Source organism: Oncorhynchus gorbuscha, linkage group LG04 (genome assembly GCF_021184085.1).
Source record: "Oncorhynchus gorbuscha isolate QuinsamMale2020 ecotype Even-year linkage group LG04, OgorEven_v1.0, whole genome shotgun sequence".
In the NCBI taxonomy this organism is placed as follows: Eukaryota; Metazoa; Chordata; class Actinopteri; order Salmoniformes; family Salmonidae; genus Oncorhynchus; species Oncorhynchus gorbuscha.
The window spans coordinates 18,094,160-18,111,525 of NC_060176.1; the positions used below are offsets into that span (position 1 = coordinate 18,094,160).

Here is a 17,366-nt window from a genome sequence, read left to right on the forward strand (position 1 = left end):
TGTTGAAAACGGAATGTGCCACTCCTCTCCTCCCCGGGTACACACAAGTCAGAATAGAAAGGCTTCGACAGAAACAAGCCCTGATTCTAGACTGCGGTCTGCTTCTACTGATATCACTGAGAAACTGACAAGATGTAATTTCTCCAATTTTCTCTGTGTATAGTATGCATGTGTGTGTGTGTGTGTGTGTGTGTGTGTGTGTATGCGTGTGTGTGTGTGTGTGTTCGCAAAATGTTTTTGATACATTATTGCACAAAACCATAAGAGTATACAGATGTAGGATATTATTTTGAAAATATTCCTGCAGCAACAGGAAATGTGAATTATTATGTGGATCATTTTTCATTAGGGCAAATCAAGTCTGACATTTGAAGTAAAGTGGAAATGTGACACTGCAGAATACTTTTTAAACCTTGAATACACTACAAGTTCCTGCTGCTCAACAACAAAAGAGTGATCACATAAAGATCCTACATCTGTATGTGATCATTAATAGAATTTGTGTAATCCGCATCCATTAAAAAAGTGAACATAATGATTCACTTCTGTATGTTGAGAGAGCTATAACCTTAAAGGCATGAGCGTAAAGACACATTCATTTTGATTACATGACATTTGCCTTGTGTCACATGGGACAGACGCACATACGGAACAGCTGGTGGCAGTTTACATGGAAAGGGCACACTCAACATTGTACCATTGGGAGAAAAAAAACCACTGCAACACATTCATATAGCATCAGTACTTTTATTGGCATATATTATAAATATTTTGAATATTTACACTTAGAAAATAGTATATTATTTCCATATATATATTCCAACATGTTGGCAATTCCCCAAAACTGTACAGCTTAATCGCATTATAAACTTATCCTACAAACCTGAGACACTAGAAGAAAAGAAAACAGCAGAGAACTTTTCGTAATGCTTGCTACACGGTAGCAGTTATTTACCAAGTACAACAATGAACATATAGAACCCAGTACAACCTTCAAGTCAACAGAAAACCAACTACACTCTTAACAAAATATGTTTCATAACATTGTAGTATATCATAATGCACAATATCAACCTTCTATGGCTGATCCATAGGAGAAAGAAAATGTTTAACATTTATCATGTGATGTCAACTGGTGAACAAAAGACATCATGGTCCTCCAATGCCTGTCATTAACCATACACCATTCTCCTTTATCCACAACAGAAAGTCCATAGGAGCAACAGAATAAGCACCCCACCCAGTCCAGTGAGCTACAGTATATCCAGTGTTCTCTCAGAGGAGCCCATCATAGGGCACTGCCAGGCAGTGTGTTTGTGATGGACCATTTCTGTCCAGTGCATTTTTGAAGGGCCAGCTGGTACCCGAACTCGTTGTCATTGCTGGCCACCAGCTCAAGGCATCGCTTCGATTTCCTGTTCTGAATGGAACCTCCCTGAAAGGAAAAACAGGTAGATCAAATTACAGTGGGATGCGACAGCATCATTGGTGTGCATGTCGTTGATTGCGGTGTCACCTTAACCCCACAGTGCTATGAATTAATGGATGGGGTTGATGTGTATAGCTTAACAAGCACCCGCAGCTCTGTTTTGTACAGATTTCCCTTTGGCACCAGCACTGGGGCCTTCCCAGATAGTGTTGTTCTTGCTTCATGAGCATGCTGATGCTATCTGCCATTATACTCAGTAGCACTCAGTAGGAATGCCAAGATTATGTGATAACAGAAGAAGACCGCATTAGATGAGAAGAAAACATTTTCACACGTCACCTGAGGAAAAAAAAACTTACACTTTACACCTTCACTCAATCTTTGTCACCTAAGGAATCGTGTGCTTCGAAGTGTCTCTCCATCTCATCTCTTTGCCATCTGTTAGAGTGGAGTCGCTCACATGTATTGGAGGCCTTAAAGCTTTGGGTTGGACTCAACTGTTGGGACCAGTGCGATGGGAGTAACTGCACAGATCAGATAAATTCCCCATCTATGTGTAGCTTCAGGGCCTGGGATCAGAAAATCTCCCGTCACCTCTCAGTCAGGAAGAAGGATGACAAACTGGAAAGGCAACCGTTTTAAAATGGGCTTTCGTTTTGGTTCAAGATTAGATGCTCTAATAAGAAAGAGGCTAGGGCATGTTAAGGTTCAGAAATTCAGACCAATACACATCCTTAAGATTTGCACTTACCAATTAATAATTAAGAGGACATTTTATGAGGGATTAATATTTATACGCAGAGTCAACAACCACCTCTAAGCGATCTCATTGTCAACTTGTCATTAATGTTTTGTTGCACATACAGCATACTGAGGATTTGGTCAGGTTAATTTGAAAGTGAATTAATCAAAATGACAGTCTAGTTGATGTCACTGATTCAGGATATGATAGGTTTTCATTAGAATAGAATACTGTCCTAAAAGCTATGGAATGAAACAATTATCTGCTTGAGTGCATTCTGTCAAATACATGGGGTACGGATACAGTTTACATATTCACTAATAGTCTTTCATCAGTAATCAACATCTCCACATGTAGTACTGGTTATCAGATGTACAGTAGCATGAAATATAACATGGTGGATTCCATATGTTCAGCCAAATGAAAAAAACATTAGCCATTAGATACACCTCATTGGCCACATGGTGCATATAGCCTGGAAGGAGTCCAAGGAAAACAACATTACCTGCAAATAAGATATGACAAAGAAAACGAATTGAGCTACACCAATGCAGTAGAACCAAAAAGTCCCATATGAAAAAAGTTGTGCATGTACATTTTTCTTATCATTGCTGCTGTATTTATTTCAGCTCATCAATTGTTAAGACTGTGTTTAGACATCTGAAGTTGTTTCAAAATATAAAACAATAATAAATTCACTTTTTATTCTGTCATTATCATACGTTGCCAGAGGCACTTCCTGAAATATTTAAGAGGTGTCTACCAAACTGCTAAAACACTCATTTATTTACAGAAAGTATTCATAATTTCATCCGGATTCTACTCATATTTGCAAGATTACCATCTTGCAGCAGGAGGCCTGCCAAGTTACCTCAGGGCTTCGGCATAATGTTCTTGACCTGATGTTTTGGCTATACATGGCTAAATAGCAAATATTTTCTGAGGCAGTTGAATTCCAGTGAGTCACTGAACACTTCAGAACAATTTCACACGACAACAAATATCAGCATTACTCAGCCTTTCTCTATCTGGGAAGTCAACATCAAAAGATTCTAAACACCAATAACCATTATAACCTTCAGGGTGCTTAAAAAGCCTGAGGTTGAATTCTGTACTGGCAGAGGACCAGTCCTGTTTGCTCCCTGTGCTTGATCCCGTGGGCTGCTGCAAAACCAACATATTGATTTGCTATAGAGAGTGAACCAGCGAGTCAGAATGATAATGGTCCTGGGTTCACAAGCAGGGGTGAAAGGTTAACCAACTCTCCTGTGTTCTTTCATCTAATTGATTATTTTTGAGTGAACAGTTTGGGAGTCTGTGTGTGCATGCGTTTGTGTGTTGCATAAGGAGGACGTATTTACAGTGGGTAAGCCAACATGAGAGGCAGAATATACACCATGTAGTAGAAAAGCACAAAGGATAGTAGAAAACAGAAGCACTTGTCATCGAGTCAGTGAAAGCACTGAGGATGAACAGAAAGCTAATTAGATGTGTTTAATCAGCGTGTTAAGACTGTCTCCCAAGCAGGGCTCTTTACACCTAAACCCTCTGTGTCTCCATACTTCAGCCCACGCTGCAGCCACCTTAACTGCTGACAAAATCTTTACAAATACAAAAACACCCACTTCTTTTCTTCTGCTTCCCAAGATAAATCACAATTATTTCACTTGTTGAATTTCCACTATAAGGCTCTAAAGCGAAGAAAAGTCACACAATTGTCAAGCACATTCAACCAGAGAGAGGCATTGATTGCTGCTCTTCTCCATCTCGTAGAATTTAAGTGTGGTAACGCTTAAGCTAGAATGGGAACATTCCTCCTCGCTACAGCACCGTACAACCGTATGCTTGAGTTGTATCGATGCATCCTACTTCCTTTTGAGGTAAAACACATTTCACACTATGTCTAGCAGAAATGTGATCAATAATGCATGGTGTCTGACTCCATTCCTTCTTGAATTATACAATGCTAAACCAAGACACCACCTACAGAAGAGTTATGTAGATATGTGACACGTGAGACGAAGCATTTAAATCATTTTACATCGCAGAGCTACATATACTTCAGTGAAACCAGGTCGGTACATTCTAAGAATTTGACACAGTTCCATCAACAATGATCTCTCCAACATAAAAGAAAAATTGCATTAAGATGTAAAACTGTGCTTAGCAGCATTTCAATGAAAACCTTTGAATGGAACATACATGATTTCCTTCTCAGTAAGTTCACAAGGCATCACACTAATGTCAAAACTAAAGACGCAAATAGGTTGAATCCAATATTGACAATACCTAGACTTTTAGGCGTTTGGGGGGATAAGGTACAGAACCTACAAGTTTAACTTGTGTGGGCTTCCACCCAAAATAAATAAGTGATCCACCAATGGAGAAAAAAAACATCTTTATCTGTAAACACAATTCCCAGAAGTTGAATTCAAGGTTAGCACCCCACTATTGAGTGGATATTTTGAGTGCATACATTATGACGACACTGAACATGATCAGAACGGTTTTAATTGCACCTTCAAAACTTCAGTACTCTTCAGGCCATGTTGATGTGGCCCTCATTACAGGCCACTGTGCTCAGTGAGCCAGTCCAATAATGAAGACAGAGAGAGTCATTATGATGTATTTACTGTTCACGTCTAAATGGTTTGGAGGAATGTGGAGAGGTCTATGGACCGTAAAACTCTTATTCCTGTGATACTCCTTAATGAGACCAACCCAACCACACTGAGCACAGAGCCATGGACTTCTGTGAATATTCCACCCTAAAATGTACCCAAGATATCTACCTCCACTTGTGCCACATTTGCTAATGATCCAAATCCCTTGCAACAAAGTATTAATTTAGATCATTGACCTGCCATTTTTGATCACTTGCTGGTCTATATTCAGTGAGCAGTCTGAGTGTGTTGGTCAGGTCTGTATGGTTTCTTACCTGAGTAAATAGCCAGTGGAGCTTCATGCGCTTGGCTGTGGCGTAGCTACACTCGATGAGGCGCGGTCGGCTGTTCACATCCACCAGGCACTTGTTGTCATCGTCGTCGATGGTGGGACTGAGCACCCCTACATGTAACTGCTGAGTGCTGGTGTAGTACACATTCTGGAATGACAGAAGAGGCAGCACATACATAAGCTACTGAGAGCTGGAAGGCATTCAAGCATTTCACAAAATGTTGATTTGTTTTAGGCTTTTCACTCGGACTTACATCACCCATATGGCATGTCTATTCATGCAGCTAACCTCGCTGGACTGGAGCACAGGGCAGGAAATCGCACAGTGTGGGAAATGGCTTATTGTTTATGGAGAGGAGCGCTCTCCATCAACAGTTCAAATCGACCAGCTAGTCCAAACACCTCTAATGACACTCTCTGATGCGGTCTTCCAGACCGTATTTTCCAAGGGCACTTGAGTGCCCATATTTAGCCAACAGGCCGTAAAACACCAGTGGCAGGAAAAAGCATCTGTTTGAACTGAGCGGAGCAGCAGAGTTAGTTGTGTGCTACAGATGGCAGCTGCATCTGTGCCCTGACTCCATCGCAGTGCATATGAGGGATGAGGAGGCTTGTCTGCACATGTGGGTTAGCTAGAACCCTGGGAGAGGCGGGGGAATGTAACAGCTGGAGGGGAGGGAGGACATCACAGCTGGATAGGGGTGGGGATGAAGGTGGTAGGTAGCACCGTATTACATTAGGAGGGGTTTACAGTTGTCATAAACACACTGTATGCTTGAAAACTATCCCATCCCTATTTTTTGGTAATACCAATTACCCCACCACCGACATTCTTTAAAAAAGCATACCTGGTCGTAGAATAAGAATAAAAATTAAAAAGTGTTACCTCTTCCTAAGTCAGAGGGTGGTTTAAACCTTCCAGACTCGGGATTGTATCAACTCACCACCCAAGGCTTTTACTTGCCACATATAGTTAAATGCACTAAAGAGGAACAATGTGTACATATTGAAGATGCACATGCTCATCCCCAGAATCTTTTCACATAGCTTTATCCTTGGAAAATAGACAAGAACATTAACAACTTCATAGTTAAGAACACTATAATGATATGGAAGAAAATTAAACATTTTACAAGAACCAATATCACTCTAGAAACACAACCTTATGGAACAATCCTTGGATAGATTTTCAGAATTCATCGTAAAATAGGCCCACATGGAAAACTAAAGGCAGAGAAAACGTAAATGACTTGGTAACAGGAAATACATTTATTTCAATGACAGAATTTAAAAGTAATTTTGCACTGACAAATGTAGATAGTTTCAAATAAATTCATCACTTTATTGTCTACATTTTTATGCAAAACAGATCTTCGTCAGGTCAAACAGATTGAGTGCTGACAACCCTATCATCCAATACATTTGCATACGCAGGATCTGTAGTACACACAGTGACTATGACAAATAAGCCGACTGTCTGGACAAACTTTTCAGACAGCAGGGTTACCCAGAGGAATGGCTGCATGGCGCAAGGGATGATAAAAAAAAGGACCCAGAATGACATCCTCACACCCAAACCACCCTGCCCGCCTTGACCAACGAGTTCAGAGTTTCCTTCAATACTCCTCACTTAGCAAACAGTTTGACCATATCATTAAAACAAAAAACACTGGCACATCTTGAGCCCTGATTCACAACTGGAAAATACGCTTTTTAGAGCCCCTGTGGGTAGTCTTTCGACCCCTCCTCAACATCCGTCAAATGGTGGTGACGTCTGATCTTCCACCGGTGCCACGTAGCACCTTCCTAGACAATGTGCTGGACGGTAATCACAGATGTGGCCGATGTACCCAGTGTAACTTTACGAACAATGCAGAATGTTCAATGACATGTCATGGCCAAGGCCATTAAGGTGAAGGGCAACATTACGTGTTCCACCAAAAATTTGAAACAGGGATAGCAGAACACAATAGTAATATCAGGACTCTTGATCAGAGAAACACTGTGGCTGTGGATTTCATGGAGTGCTCTCTGAGATACATTGGTATCGAACATGTTAAAACTCTTAGGGGGAGGGGAATTGTGATAATCTATTACTATGAAGAGAATTGTATTGGATTCACTATTTGTCGGCCATGTCTCCTAAAGGTCTGAACCAAGAGTAATGTATTAGACCATTACTTACATGAATATGTCACATTGATTTGTTCTGGCATATTGGTCTCAACTTGGTCATTTTGTACATAATTTAATATCAGTAGTTACAAGAAAATCTATTAGAGGTACACAAGTTGCTTTTGAAATAGGTCACTAATTATATCTATGGCCACTGCTCGTTCCGCGTGTAATGGTTAAATGCGCTGGTAACAGTTTCCAACGTAATCTCATTACTGTTGCCTAGGTTTGAACTTGGACCCTTTTGTATGTATATACTACTTTATGTACAGTACCTATGTGATTAATTATGATGGACTATGTGCAAAAGTGAATTTAAATGGTTTCCACACCAACCATGCATCATGTGCGTAACGGTCATGTGAGGTGAAATGTGTATATTTTTGGATGTGAGCACTCAGTCTGTTTGACCTGACGAAGATCAGTTTGAGATCGAAACAGTCTAAGCGGTGAATTGGGAGCAGAAAGTGTGCGGGCCTTCAGGTTTTATACTGGACGATTACTTTATCATCACTCGTCTTGAAAAAATGTATACTATAAACTTCGAAGTCAATCAATCAATCTGCCATCTTTGACACAATGGAAAAAAATAAACATTTATTATTGAAATCGCATGGGTGACCAAGAAAAACTAATTGGTACAATTTAAGGCCATTTGGCAAACAATAATGCAGGTACTAGGGATGGAGGTATGGGCATGCGGATCTCGATAGAAAAGATGGCGCCATTGTTTGTGTGCGCCTGTAAGTTGATGATCGTATGTATAAGTTCGTTAAAATAAAAAAGTTTAAAAAGGGAAAATATCACAAAAAAATGAAAACTATCATTCAGTCCCTCACCATCAGTGGGAGGTAAAGCAGGAAGAAAACGGCATCAGTAGTGGTGTGAAATGAAACGGGATTCTAAAAAGAGTAACAGCACCGTAACCCGACAACTATTCAACAGAGACATCTGAACAGATTTCTAACATTAATGAGTTCTTAAATTAGCCTGCTCTCGGGATGTGAGATTTGGTGTCATGTTTTCTCTGAAGTTATTTGTTAAGAAGTGTGCAAGGCATCTTGGGAAAGATCAGCTCTGACTGTCTTTCTTGTAAGAGATCACAGGAGATTCCTCCAGAGCTATAATTTGCAAACCAGCGTAAACATCAATACAGGTGCAATGAGTGTGAATGTTTACCATGGAGATGTTTGAATAGGCAAGGATGATATTGGATGCAACTTTTAGGCTTCACTTCCAAGGATTAGACCACTTTTTACTACACATCTGGCTAAAAGATTACTGTAGCTCTGTCTGAATAACTTTTATAAATAACGTTGACACCTTTTGGAAACAGAAGATACTCTACAGGAATGACAGAGTCCATCCAAATCATCTTGGTGCTTGGACCCTGTCCTCCCATTTCAAGGCTGCGTTGAGACAATGATTTATCAGTGACCCAAGCCCTGCTTAAATAATCCCTACCATTGTGTTGCTGAGATGTCGTAGTGCTGCTGCAAATGTACAGTTTCCCAAGAGAGTTATCAGTCATAATGTAAGTAACCTAATTTATGTTCCTCTAACTCCCCCGAATGCCTCCGTCAATCGGACAGCAATTGTCAGCAGTAATCATGCGCTTATGAAAACAGGTTTACGGTTTGCTCTAGTAGGAAGCCCACTGAGTAGTTCACCTGCACTCTCAGCTCAAATATAAATCACTGTCATGTCTACCTCTGATAAACCTCCCAGTAAAGCAATAAAAACAATAACACAACACAGAAAAGTGTTGAATTAGCCCACATTACCATACTGTATGTAGCCAAAGAAACAAGGTTGATGAAATCAATATTTTGCTAGTAACAGATAACATTAATATACTGGCTCTCTGAAACTCACTTAGCTAATTCCTTTGATGATACAGTGGTAGCAATAATTTGCTATAAAACATACATTAGAGGCAGGAATACCAATGGGGGAGGTGTTGCTGTTTATATTTAGTCATATTCCTTTAAAACTTAGCGAGAATCTCATTTCAAATGCCGTTGAAGTAATATGGCTACAGGTTCACTTGCCTCACCTAATGCCATAGATCACAAAGTACTAACGGTCAGTATCTGGATAATGTGTGTGATATCAACAGAGATATATTTTTGGGGTGACCTAAATACTGACTTTCATCAAGCTGTCCACTCAAAAAAAAGCTTCAAACGGTAACCAGTGCCTGCAACCTGGTTCAGGCTGTCAGTCAACCTACCAGGGTATTTACAGAAATCTGCTCTAAACTGGATGTAGTGATCATAGTAGCCCTATCTAAGAACACCAACATGTGGGCATAATAGTGTTTAAGAGATCATACAAGAGGTTTTGTACTGATCTTATGTTGAAGATGTAAATAGTATTCACTGGTCGGTGTCTTTTATTGAGGGCCAACCAGACACTGAACTCTAATAATTTATTAAATGGTTTATTCCAGTTACTAATAAGCATGCACCCATTAAGAAATGACTGTAAAAACTGTTAAATACCCATAAATTGATGAGGAATTTAAAAAGTGTATGGTTGACAGGGAAGAGACATAAGCAATTGCCAAATTGGCAAACGTACTGTAAATTGAGAAATCGTGTGACTAAAATGAACAAACTGTACCATGAAATAAAGATAAAAAGGATGATAGTAAAAAGCTTTGGAGCACCTTAAATACAATTTTGGGCAAAAAGGTGAACCATTCATTGAATCAGATGGCCCAATCATCACAAAACCCACTGATATTGCCAACTACTTCAATGATTTTTTCACTGGCAAGATCAGCAAAATTAGGCATGTCATGCCAACAAAAAAACTCTAATCCTACACATCAATGCATAGCTGACCAATGTATGAAAGACTTTTAGAGAATGGCGTTGCAGGGGATGGCTGCCGTTTTACAGGCCATTAACCAACTGTGCTATTTTGTTTGTTTTTTCACATTGTTTGAAACTTTCGTACATAATGTTGCTGCTACCATCTCTTATGACCAAAAAGAGCTTCAGATAAGAACAGTGATTAGACAAACTGGACGAAGATTTTCTCTTTAATGAATCCGAAGTGAAGGATACACTTTGAGACCAGGCCCAAATCCCAGTAATTTGCGTGAAGAAAAGACGGAGGTACAAAGGGAGGTAATCGGGGTGCCTTATGAGAATTTGTTGGTGAGTGGATAACCCACCTCTACCATCTGTTCTATTGGCCAAAGTGCAATCACTGGAGAATAAATTGGATGAGCTCCGTTCGAGACTATCCTACCAACGGGACATTAAAAACTGCAATATCTCATGTTTCACAGAGTCGAGGCTGAACGACAACAGAGTTAATATACAGTTGGCTGGGTTTTCTGTGCATCGACAGGACAGAACAACTACATCCAGTAAGACGAGAGTTGGTGGTGTGTCTACTTGTCAATAACAGCTAGTGCACTATGTTTAATATTATGGAAGTCTCGAGGTATTGCTCGCCTGAGGTAGGGTACCTCATGATAAGCTGTACTCTCTACCAAGAGAGTTTATCGATATTTTTCGTAGCCGTCTATTTACCACCACAAACTGATGCTGGTACTAAGACCGCACTCAAAGAGCTGTATAAGGCCATAAGCAAACAAGAAAATGCTCATTCAGAAGTGGCACTCCTAGTGGCTGGGGACTTAAATGCAGGCAAACTTAAATCCGTTTTACCTCATTTGGAGAGGGGAAAAAAAGACCACACCACAGGCGCATACAAAACTCTCCCACACCCTTCATTTGTTAAATCTGACCATAATTCTATCCTCCTGATTCCTGCTTACAAGCAGGAAGTACCAGTGACTTACTCAATACAAAAGTGGATGCCACACTACAGAACTGTTTTGCTAGCACAGACTGGAATAAGTTCTGGGATTCATCCAATAGCATTGAGGAGTATACCACCTCAGTCAACAGCTTCATCAATAAGTGTATCGATGACGTCATTCCCACAGTGACCGTATATACAGTTAAAGTCGGAAGTTAACATAAACTGAGTTTAAATGTATTTGGCTAAGGTGTTTCACAATTCCAGACATTTAAGCCTAGTAAAATGTCCCTGTCTTAGGTCAGTCAGGACCAACACTTTATTTTAAGAATGTGAAATGTCAGAAAAATAGTACAGATAATTATTTCACCACATTCCCAGTGGGTCAGAAGTTTACATACACTCAATAAGTTGCATTGTCTTTAAATTGTTTAACTTAGGTCAAACGTTTCGGGTAGCCATCCACAAGATTCCCACAATAAGTTGGATGAATTTTGGCCCATTCCTCCTGACAGAGCTGGTGTAACTGGGTCAGGTTTGTATAGGCCTCCTTGCTCGCACACACTTTTTCAGTTCTGTCCACAAATATTCTATAGGATCGAGGTCAGGGCTTTGTGATGGCCACTCCAATAGCTTAACTTTGATAATCTTCAGCCATTTTGCCACAACTTTGCTAGTATAATTGGGGTCATTGTCCATTTGGCAGACCCTTTCGCGACCAAGCTTTCACTTCCTGACTGATGTCTTGAGACGTTGCTTCAATATATCCACAATTTCCCTTCCTCGTGATGCCATCTATTTTGTGAAGTGCACCAGTCCCTCCTGCAGGAAAGAAATCCCACAACATGATGCTGCCACCCCCGTGCTTCACGGTTGGGATGGTGTTCTTCGGCTTGCAAGCATCCCCCTTTTTCCGCCAAACATAAATGGTCATTATGGCCAAAATGTTCTATTATTTGTTTGATCAGACCAGAGGACATTTCTCCAAAAAGTGTGATCTTTGTCCCCATGTGCAGTTGCAAACTGTATTCTGGATTTTTTTAATGGCGGTTTTGGAGCTGAGGCTTCTTCCTTGCTGAGCGGCCTTTCAGGTTATGTCGATATAGGACTCGTTTTACTGTGGATAGATACTTTTGTACCCATTTCCTCCAGCATCTTCACAAGGTCCTTTGCTGTCGTTCTGGGAGTGAGTTGCACTTTTCGCACCCAAGTGTGTTCATCTCTAGGAGACAGAACACATCTCCTTCCTGAGCGGTATGATGGCTGCATGGTCCCATGGTGTTATTACTTGTGTACTATTGTTTGTACAGATGAATGTGGTATCTTCAGGCATTTGGAAATTGCTCCCAAGGATGAACCAGACACATGGAGGTCTACAATTTTATTTCTGAGGTCTTGGCTGATTTCTTTTGATCTTCCCATTATGTCAAGCAAAGAGGCACCGAGTTTGAAGGTAGGCTTGAAATACATCCACAAGTATACTTCCAATTGACACAAATGATGTCAATTAGCCTTTTCAGAAGCTTCTAAACCATTAAATAATTATCTGGAATTTTCCAAGCTGTTTAAAAGGCACAGTCAACTCAGTGTATGTAAACTTCTGACCCACTGGAATTGTGATACAGTGAATTTTAAGTGAAATAATCTGACTGTAAACAATTGTTGGAAAGATCACTTGTGTCATGCACAAAGTAGACTTGCCTAAACGACTTGCCAAAACTATAGTTTGTTAACAAGACATTTGTGGAGTGAGTTTTAATGACTCCAACCTAAGTGTAGTGGTGTAATAATGTGCTGTATGATGTACTGTTCTTGTGTGATGCAAATGCTTTAATCTCGTTTGGATCCCATTGGCTCATGGCAAAAACTTGAGTTTTCAAACAATTTGTTTTGTTGTTGTCCGTTTTAGTCAGTTACAAAACTACATTTAAGAAAAGTACACCATGTCTAAAGATTACTTTTAAATATTGCCTGCTCCCTAGTGTTCTCACTACTTAGAAAAAGTACTCCCTACTTCTCTCAAGCCCCTTTTAATGACGGTGCTAGCAGCCACTAGTGCTAGCTAGCTACTGTAGCTGGCTACCGACCGAAACATTAAGCTAGCCAAGACCAACACCACAAACAAATAGACTATACAGCTACAAGTAGTGAGTGGAATTAACAAGCAGACTGTACTTAACAAGTTAAATGTCTTACCTGTGATTAAATGTTTTTTTTTACACACATTGCTACATGTAGCCTACTTGGACACTGCGTCCCCACATTTCCCACACCGAATAGCCTGAAGCCACAGGGCTCTTCTCACAGGCACCATTTCCCTACGTGGGAGAATTACGAACCATAAATTGTGATTTTTGACCTGGCTACATGTACATTGAGCAATACAGCAGCTTTTCAGCATGTTGTGTTACTCATGTATAACAGCAAATAAACAAATATATATATATATAGATTACGAAGTTGCCTCTCTTACAATGGGGGGGTCAATAGAAAATAACGTGGTCGAGGGGAATTCCTTATTACGTGAATACCAATTGGGGATCATTAAAAAATACAAATTCTAGTCTGGTTAAGGATCACATAAACATCAAGGCATTGTTCTTAGCCCCTGGCTAGCTAAACCACAGGCTAGTCTGGCCCTGGGCTAACTTAGCATGTGTTCACGCAAGCATTTGTTAACCCTGGGCTAAGCTTGAGCCCCGGGCTAATGATTCACACTTGTATTCCAAAGCCCTGGGCTAACGGACAAACACAACATGCAACCAACATTATATCTATGACACGCGACCAATGTTATAAGCAATAAGACATTTATTAGCACATGATTTCCTCTTGCTTCTAGTCGATCATTTGATTTCCAACAGTGATGGTTTGTATAAAGCTTGCTGTCTGCCTGTCTAACCTCGGAAACCATGTTTTAATTTTGAAATTCGATCTTGCCCCTGTAGGTCTACACAGAGAATGCTGTGCATGAACAAAAATCAATAACTTTTTTGATCCAGGCCAAAGTATGCAACAATATTATTATCATGGATATATCAAATTAAATGTCAATACAAAACATATAAAAAGGCGAAGAAAATTAAGCATATGCTGTCTTCCAGCTGTAGAGTTTGTAGCTTTAGTTGGCTAAGTCAGAAGACATTAACCAGCCTGCATAGCAACCATTCCTTTGGCACAGCAACCAAATAGATATATTTTTCCCTCAGATGGAATGTTGAAATAGTATGAATTTACTAAATGTGTAGAATGCATTAGAGGCATCATCACAAGAATATGTAAATTAAGTGACCGTGCAGCTTTTGTGATTGGACAGTGAGCATTCCAGGCATTGTTCTTCACCCTATTTCACACTGCCTATTTTGGCTGGCTATTCTGGAGCTAGCCCCGAAAAGTCGATGTTAACCCTGCTCCGGAACAGGACCAGCTACAGTTGGCCTGGGCTAAGGTTGGTGCTAGCCGACATTAGTATATGCAAGTTTAAACACTCACCCTGGCCTAAAATCTCACCTTCTGCAAACTTGAGAGAAGTAAATTCAGAATCAATAGAACCAAAGCTCTAATAAGAAATTACTGCTGTGCATATTTACGGCAGAAAAATATACAACTAGGTAGCCGTTGTAGAAAGTTGAGTTTCAATTTTTGTTTTAACATTTACATAGTACATAGTCCATGGTTTCTCAGTTTTCACAACATTATGGAAATTGTTAGAGGTGAGATAGTGCAGAGACAGCAGTTGTGCTGAAATATGGCTGTATCATTCTGCCAGCCTGACCCAGATAGAAACCGTGTCAGGGGATGCTCTCCATCTCAACAGCACTGTAGTGGCTTCCTGGAATTAACTGCTAATGCCTGTCTGGAGACTGGGAAAGTATACCTTTTATAAACACTTTTGGATTATTTATTTATACCCTCTCTCTCTCAGATTGAATGAAGTTCAGATATAAAGCCCATGGTGGATGTGGGGGCCCTTAGCAGTGTGGTGAATGATAAGTGGAGTCCTGCTGGTCAGCTGGTAGAGCACAGGTGCTGCCCTTACTAAGCCATAAAAGAGACCAGACACATGTTTCATACAATAATAGCTCTTCAAAGGGACCAATCGTACTGTAGCAGAGTCGTGAATTTCACTGATAAGCCTTATGCAAGATAAGAAAGGGTCAAAAGGAGGGATAAGAAAAGGCGGGCTATACACGTGGGAAATTTGACACAGAGACAGATTTGATGATGTAGTGATGTGGGCTGAAGAGGGCTCGAGGGGGATCTAACCTGAGGTGTCATCCCATGACAGAGGTACAGGATGGGGACGTTGTCGGTGTCCGGCCCCTGGTCCAGACACAGGTCACTCTTCAGAGAGTTCTTCAGCTGAGGGAGGAAATGATCACAAAGGGAGTCATAATTTGACATGTCACTCAATCGGCTAGTTCAGGGAGAGGTTAGCTGTGTGACAGAGAATCGATGAGACCTTGAAACGATTCAAATATTCCTGCCATCACAGCTCCCTATTCAATCAAACCAGAGAGCAGGTTTCCGCTATAACTTCAAAACAACACATGGAGGGAACTATTTTCTGTTCTTAGCAGAACATGACATAGAACATAAATGGAACTTGTAATCCAAACATGAAGCCTGGTGTTTGCACAGTTATTTCAATATGTAGCAGTATTTATTTTACAGATATAGTCAACAGGTTTTTGTGACGAGAGGAGAGGTACTCTGGAGGCAGGGATTGGTGGCTGGGCGGATTAAGATGTGTTTGCCTTGCTCTCCGTGAGGACAGGATTAGGTACGGATATGACATTACAAGGACACAGTCAGAGATTGTGCCTGTCAACTCCCCACTGGCACAGGATATGTCTCATTCTGTCAGCTGATCATTAAAATGCCAGGCAGCACCTGGGATACTTGTCAGGGACTGAACATGATGGAATAAAGTCTGACAGACAACATCTAACCATTCTACTCAGGTTCCATGAAATGAAAAAACTGTAACGTGCAAAGTTCATGCATGAGTGAATAAAACCTGGGGCTGCTTGTCAGTGTGGGGTGTAAGCATGACCTTTGACCTCAAATGCTGTGCTGAACAAAGTCTGCATTCTTGATAATGAATTCTGACAAAAATGATTGACAAGTTCATAAAATGCACCTAGCAAATGCAGAGTAATGAGGACATTCTATTTTTGAACCCACTTACTACTTGAATTAATTTTAATAAGGCTGACCTATTTTCCTCTCGGTCTTACTACTTTTCATAATAATATGGAAATACAGAGAAAGAAACCAACCATGAAATGAAGACCGTACTCCAATGAGACTGCTTTTTGGGTGTGTCACTGTAGATTCAGGCATATTGCACTAACGCACTGTGGCCCCACAGAAATAAAGCTGTTTGTGTTGAACATGAATTGCTAATATAAATACTGCCAGCGTGCCCTCATGGCCAGAATACAAATCAGAAACATTTGTCTAGCATTGCTGAGAATTCCACACAGGCAGATCTCTGTGAGAGGAGGCGACAAAACAAGCTCTGCTCACCAGCCCCACCACTGCACAACAATATGTGCATACTCAATGGTATAACCTTTTGGTGGTGGAACATTCTTGACACACACAGGAAACCTTTGAGCGTCAAAAATCCAGCAGTGTTGCAGTTCTTGACACAAGCCGGTGAACATGGCACCTACTACCATACCCCGTTCAAAGGCACTTAAATATTTTGTCTTGCCAATTCATCCTCTGAATGGCATGCATACACAATCTAATACAAATCTTTATTTTACCCGTCTCATCCTGTTCATCTGCACTGATTGAAGTGGATTTAACACGTGACATCAATAAGGGATCATAGCTTTCGCCTGGAGTCACCTGGTCAGTCTATGTCATGGAAAGAGCAGGTGTTCTTAATGTTTTGTATACTCAGTGTATGTGCATACTATACAATGGTTTGTCTCTTACTGTATGTATGCATGTGGAAACAATAGACTCTACTCTATGTGCATACACAATGGACAGATTCCTCTGAGTAGACTGGAAAAATAAAGCTTTAACACTTGGGCAGGTCTGTGTACTGTATAATCTCCAGCAAGTCTTCTGTCTTCTCCTGGAGTCTGAGTTCCTGCACCTTTTTCACATCATGCCCACATTGCCCAAGCATGCCAACCCTGGCAGTACACAAAGACTGAGGCTATGGTAGGCCTGTCCACGTGTTTTAGAGCCAAGCTGCCACAGAAATGCATCGCTCTGTGAAATTGATCTATTCCTAACTGCAGTCATCCAAATCGTAACTCA

The 17,366-nt window shown here is 40.6% G+C and overlaps 1 protein-coding gene across 2 annotated transcripts in view; it reads right to left on the reverse strand.

The window, feature by feature from the left end:
* Positions 1 to 733: 733 nt before the first annotated feature.
* Positions 734 to 17,366, reverse strand: part of LOC124033786 (polypeptide N-acetylgalactosaminyltransferase 18-like) — a 91,574-nt gene continuing 74,941 nt past the window's right edge. For both annotated transcript variants that reach the window (XM_046346081.1, XM_046346080.1), the window contains 3 exons: positions 15,348 to 15,443; positions 5,110 to 5,274; positions 734 to 1,435 (listed from right to left, as the gene is read on the reverse strand). In XM_046346081.1, coding sequence (XP_046202037.1) covers positions 1,289 to 1,435; positions 5,110 to 5,274; positions 15,348 to 15,443 — 408 coding nt within the window. In that variant the 3' untranslated portion in view covers positions 734 to 1,288. The remainder of the gene's footprint in view (positions 1,436 to 5,109; positions 5,275 to 15,347; positions 15,444 to 17,366) is intronic.